This window comes from Sprattus sprattus (genome assembly GCF_963457725.1).
Source record: "Sprattus sprattus genome assembly, chromosome: 12".
In the NCBI taxonomy this organism is placed as follows: domain Eukaryota; kingdom Metazoa; phylum Chordata; class Actinopteri; order Clupeiformes; family Clupeidae; genus Sprattus; species Sprattus sprattus.
In genome coordinates this window covers 19,697,110-19,703,269 of record NC_137910.1, presented here as the reverse complement: position 1 = coordinate 19,703,269, position 6,160 = coordinate 19,697,110, and the positions used below count along the sequence as shown (strand labels likewise).

The following is a 6,160-nucleotide window of genomic DNA, read 5'->3' as shown; positions in this document are numbered from 1 at the left end:
AATTATTTGCCATTATTGGCTTTACATTTATTTTTATTTTTTTTAAGGTTTTATTTTTTTTATTTTGGTGATGTCATTAAACTAAACTATTGTTTTTCACATGGACAAATTATTAATAACTCTAACATGCTACATGTGTGTGCGTTCTGGTTTGTATGTTTTCTCCCCCTTCAAATTAAAATCCAATAGCCTATCATCATATATAAACCCCGGGGATCTTGGGGAGGCTGCTGCGCTGGCTTTCTCACTCTGCCAAGTAACGTCTCTTCAATGACAGCCATGATTAGCCTATAGCCAAGGAGTTTAGCTCAAAGTAAATGGCTTTCTGTTGTTAACGATTGTTACCTGGTTGAATTTAAGTTTACCTGAGGTAAATGAAAGGGAAATTTGTAGTGGGTTATGTTAATTTGTTAGAAACTGTCTCCAGTGAGCAAGAGTGTGAACAAGCAAATTAGAAATACAAGAAATAAATAACTATCGATCTCTCTCTATTCTTTGCATTAATATATCTCTCTAGTATTTCAAAACAATAATACCAGTCCCTATAGAATGTTTTTATTTTAGTTATTCACATTTTTTTCCCCATTGAAGGGTATATTTGAAACTGAACTATCTTTATCTCAGTGATAGTGTCCAAATGAGCATAAAATATCACTGGTATGTTAAAACTACACGGACAAAGATATAAATGTTGATCAAATTTGTATTCCTTTCTGCTTATAATAAAACAATTCCCTTTAAGAATAAGGATTTGGGAGAGGATATGAAAGATAGTTTGTTCGTATTTCCTTTACAAGAAGGAAAATAATTTCTCTCTCTTTATTTGAGAAAAGTTCATATTTGTGATTTCAAATTTCACTATGACCCTGAAATTCTGTCTCTTGTGTTATCATATACTGAATGAAAACAAAATTACAGAGCAATATCACACTCTTTCTGATTGAACCAATCCAAATGTATGGACTGTCTGAAATATCCGTGGCCCCAAACGGCGCACTGCAAGTGCAAACATGCCTCTCCTTTTGGAGCTAAGCCCCCCCTTTCTTTGATTCCTAGAAACGCCCCTGCATGGTGTAGCCTACCATTTCATGCAACATTTTGAATTTGAATGCAGTTTTGAATTTAGTGTTTCATATTTCAAGGAATAGACTATGAGGTGTTTTGAGTTGTGTGTGAGTGTTTTTGTGTATGGAAATGCATGCAAGTGCTTTTGCAATGCACACAATTATATGAAAGCAAGTAAGCAACAACAAATCACAACAATATTATGAAAAACACAAAGCAAAGCTTTATTAAAACAATAATTCACTTTTTTGACATCTCTAAAATACATCCCTCAACAAAAAAAAGACAAATATACACATATACGTCATCTAGAGAAGTCCTCCCATGCTCAGCATTTTGCATGACATGCACTTTCTTTTCTTCTACATCCACAGACCATGAATCACATACATTTCTTGTCATCAAGACCAGAAAACATCTGTCAGCAGATTAAATCTGTCAGCAGTGTCAAACACCTATACACCTGGCAATTCAGACTGCTGACAGCTTTTACGGTTGCATTCTGATTAGCAAGTATTACATCAAAACATCAAGGTTTCTTTCTGCACTCCTTTGTCCATCAAAAACACTTTTAACAAGAGGCAAATTAGAAAAGTTCATTCCTCAAATTGGCCAGCCAATTTATTTTGCCTACTCTAATCGCTGATATGTAGCAAAGAACTGTTCTGTTGCCTTGAGTGCTGACATATCAGAATAGCCATGCTTTCCCTTGTCTCTCATCTCCTCACTTGGACGCATTCACACCCTCCTCCTTAAAGTTGCATAAAATTGTCTTTGCTCCACTCTGCCAGGCCAGAAGACTTTCCATTGGTGACTTTCCATCCTAGGAGAATGAGACAAAATGCATCATGTCAGCAAAATACTCCTTTCTAATTTTAACTTTAACCAATTAGATACTTATAGCGTTTGCAAAACATCATTTTCACAAGCCTGAAAATTATGCCCAATTTTTTTGAAAATGTCCCGATAAATTATGTTCTTAGGTTCACCTTCACTTTGCTTGATGGAGAATTCACAAAGAAAATCTGTCTACAGAGTCATTCATGGACACTAGATGGCAATCTAGAATCAAAAAGTGTTCAACCCAGATCTGCTGTATTAGAGTCTAGACATCTTCAACAAAACACACTTACCAGGTTCTTGGTTTTAAGGTTGGCTCCGTACATCAGCAGCAGTTTAATCATTTTAAATCGATTTATTCTCACCGCATCATGCATGGGCGTGTCGCCATCCTGCCAATGACAACACACAAAAGATCCAATATTAAGAGCCAGTGAAAGAATATACAAAACAATTGTATGCTACCTTTGAATAACATGATGTAGGAACGGCAGGAATGTCTTACTCTGTCTTTAGCATTGATGTCTGCTCCACAGTGTATGAGATGTTCTGCGCACTCGTAGCGTCCGGTCCTAACCGCCACATGGAGAGGCGTGCTACGTAACTTCGTAATGCACACAGAGAGTAAGGTCACACGTGAGTACACAGAGGCTACTGTCAGGGTGCTAATCAGGTCACTCAGGCTCAGTAACCGTAGTCGGCTAATTTAACATCTTTATCTGATTTATCACTAGAGTTGCTGTGTATATCCATTAATACCTTATCTCTGGAGTTGAATTTGCCCCCTTGGTTCAGGAGGAGTTCAAGGGCAGGCTGGCTGCCTCCTCTGCAGGCCCAGTGCACAGCTGTGGCGTCCAACTTGAAAAACCAATCAGAATAATACAAATAAAGTCCATGTACACATCCATTTACACATATTTCATTAAGTCAAAGGTGTTATCGGGAATGATACAAAGGTCTGCTGTGTGTGTGTTAAGTGAATAGCATATGTCACCATATTGTTAAATCTACTACCCAAATGTATCTCCCTATCTGTTTCTGAAATTGGTGTCTACTAACATAAAAGTTCTCTCTCCCTTATAGCATGTTCCAATCGCTGATGGAAGTGGAACTATTGCTATTCTTGCCCCTGTTGCCATTGTGCATGCACTAAGGGGGTCTAGGCTCTGGGCTCTGTTAAGCTCCTAGAGGCAATTGTATTGATATGGCGCTATACAAATAAAATTGAATTGAATTGAATTGAATTGAATTGAATTGAATTGAATTGAATTGAATTGAATTGAATTGAATTGAATTGAATTGAATTGAATTGAATTGAATTGAATCAGAGAGTTTGTTTTGTCACACTACCTTGTCTTTCATCTCTATAGATGCCCCAGCCTCCAGGAGCCTCTTCATAACGTCCACATGACCCTGATAGCTGGCCTTGTGTAGAGCTGAGCGTTTGAACTACAGTGCAAATGACAAAGAATGCAGAGATGTACTAACAGAGAATGAAAGTGAACGTGCATCTATATATATTCAAAGAATCATCTCTTTTTTTATTCTTAAAAAATTATTTGGATGCGTTAAGTCCTTCAAACTCACATGATCACTAGCGTTAGGGTCTCCTCCATCTGCCAGGTACTTCTCAATCACTGGCAGCTTGTTCTCCATGGTAGCTTTCAGGAACATAGCCTCATCCACTATTTCCGGCTAGAACAAAACAATTTGACCAAAACAAATGACCACAGTGTTTCCTCTTCGCTATAAATCTGTTTCCACTATAAACTAAGAACTGGAACAGTGGGTGGAGAATGTTTTAGTTTTTTTTTACTTGTAGTGGTAATATTAAGCACAAGTTGTATTTAGATTTCCTGGAATTGGCAAAGTAAAATCGTGCTTGTTCATGTCTCATTACCAGTGCTTCAGGTTCGGGCTCTTTCTTGTGGACAATCAGTTTCCTCTCTCTCCTTCTCTTTTTCAGCTGCATGATATTGAAGAGGTCATCAACTGTCTCTAGCTTCAGGTGTCCAGATAAGTCCGTCTATGGGGCAGGGAGAGATCGAGTTTGTTCAGTTGTTTATTCCTGCAGGAAGTGCTTTGGAGTTTTGTTGTTTTTTCTGACAGTTATTTATTCCTATGAAAATGTATGGACTGTTCTTCCTCTGGTGTGTCCAGTCAGTATTCACTTAAACATGACTGTGGTGGAGATTTCAGTGTCATACGACTGATCTCACTCTTAAGCATGGTATACATTGCATTTGTCACCTCTGTTGTAAGCATGTATCTCATGTTTAGTCATAATCAGTGTATTAAGGACCCTTACTTTGAGGTTGAGCTCAATGTGAGCGACATCATTTTTTGGTGTAGTTCCCTGTTTTGTCTCTGACCGCACCCCATCTTGTTTCTCCTGATGAATCGATGCTTCATACTCCCCAGCTGCAAACACGTCAGCACAAGCCTCTCCAGCATCCTTGCCATCAAAGCGCTTTCCAGTGACCTACAGGCAGGACCAGACACTGTCAGTATTTTCACCACAAGAAAATCGTACACGTTGTGGCAGCGCAAAGAAAGAGCTCAGGTCAACTTTGACTTGTTGATGAAGAGACGAGATTTTGTAAGTCTAAGATTTTTACTAAGAAGTGCTGCCTTTGGTCAGGTCAGCACCGTTGTTTGACACCTCAAGCCTTTTCGTGTCAAGTTATCTAAAGTCTTCAAGTCTCTTAAGTTATCTTAAGAGTTCAAAGTCAGTGTCCAAAATCATCTACCTCTAAGTCATGCAAGTAGTACTTTGAGCAGTCATGCCAACAAAATAATGCCTACCAGCTCTTCAACACTAAGCAGCCCCATGTCTCTTTGTCCCTGCTACAGTCCCTGTGGTTTGCCTTGCAGTGCCTGTCTGTCTGCCCAGCTCCATCATCTGTCTTATATATACACACACACAATTCTAGTAGGCACTAAAAAAAAGTCGCATTACACAGTGAGCTCATGATCCCCACAAGGCATACTGCCCGCCCCACCCTTTAGAACCATATCCACTGGCAAGGGGCAAGGTGTCTTGTCACGACTGGCACGCAGCCACCGCATGATCTCATGTCAGCAACACGGCGGATTGAAAAATATAATTCTTGAGTCGCGAGACTTCCTGAAACATGCCCCCCTCTCCAGCTCAACTCCCACACTTCACATTCCCTTCAGTCAGTACAGGGGAAAGGTGAAACCTGTAACAGCTGCCGTGAAGGGTGACGATATGACCATGAGATGCAAGGCTTCCGTATACGACCGAGCTCGTGCATTACCAGAAGCAGCTGCGTCCTTGCGCAAAAATGATGCCGGTTACCACCCGTGTGCACGACTCACCAGTGTGACAGGGGTGACGGAACACTGGTGGTGACCACATGGATACTATTTCTTTACTCTTATTTTTTGACTCTTTTAGGTAACTATTGAACCTAATGTGAGAAAAGAGAAAACTTTTCTACGGTTCATTTGATTTGTTATTCCCTGACCAACTTTGTACATTTGAAATGTTTTCGATGTGTAGGCTACATTAACATTTGTGTGATTAGGGCCTACGTCATTGTCTGGTCACTATTTATGCCACTAGTAAATCAGGGAAGGCATGAAACAAGTGACAGTCTACATTCCCCCGAGGAACATGCTGGTCTGTCCTGTCGCATGGGCGCGACTGAAATATTACGAGGCATCTGACGAGTCGGCTCTCTCATTCCCGCTCTTGTTGCCACAGCATTATGGTAATAGTCTAGATGCTATTTTTGTAGCGCAGGTCACTTACCTATCATTGATGATGGAGCATTTGTCATTCAGTAGTATTTGATGATAACATGGCCCATTATGGAACATCATAGGTAGTCATCATCACAAGCCTCAGAGTGAAATGATAATGAGGGAATGTGTGAGTGTATTTGTCCTTCTATTTATTTCTATTTATATGTATTTTCTTTTATTTGTCATTCTCATAACTGTCTGTTAGGCTAAAGGCCTATATGAAGTGGTGAGAGAAATGGCAATAGTATTACAGCAATATCTACAGAGGCATACTGTAGTAGCAGTGCAACTCGTGTCTCACTGGATATTAAAGAATAAATGTGAATTAAAAATAGCCTGGACTAAAATAAGGGGTCCTATATTAATAAGTTGGAACTATGAATAGACATGAAAAGCCTCTGGAGGCACTGTGTCTACTGTGATTCTCTGCTTTGCATGTATGTGCTATAATGTGTGTGTCTGTATTGTGGATGTTAATGAAGGG

At 39.6% G+C, this 6,160-nt stretch overlaps 1 protein-coding gene across 1 annotated transcript; it reads right to left on the bottom strand.

Annotated features, from left to right (window-relative positions):
• Positions 1-1,265: 1,265 nt before the first annotated feature.
• On the bottom strand, positions 1,266-4,812 carry ankrd1a (ankyrin repeat domain 1a (cardiac muscle)). The gene is made up of 9 exons (XM_080849192.1): positions 4,711-4,812; positions 4,214-4,387; positions 3,806-3,931; positions 3,493-3,600; positions 3,256-3,354; positions 2,665-2,763; positions 2,411-2,509; positions 2,199-2,297; positions 1,266-1,888 (listed from the first exon to the last, which is right to left on the bottom strand). The coding sequence occupies exons 1-9, from the start codon at positions 4,735-4,737 to the stop codon at positions 1,790-1,792; spliced, it is 930 nt and encodes a 309-aa protein (XP_080705318.1). The 5' UTR covers positions 4,738-4,812; the 3' UTR covers positions 1,266-1,789.
• Between the last annotated feature and the right edge of the window lie 1,348 nt (positions 4,813-6,160).

Bases quoted from the DNA above. Each gene is read 5' to 3' on its own strand.
- ankrd1a (XM_080849192.1), bottom strand. From the start codon at position 4,737: ATGGGGCTGCTTAGTGTTGAAGAGCTG. The intron at 3,355-3,492 runs GTGAGTTTGAAG...TTTGCACTGTAG, and splicing joins ACCCTAACGCTAGTGATCAT to TTCAAACGCTCAGCTCTACA. The intron at 1,889-2,198 runs GTAAGTGTGTTT...TCATTCTCCTAG, and splicing joins ACCTTAAAACCAAGAACCTG to GATGGAAAGTCACCAATGGA.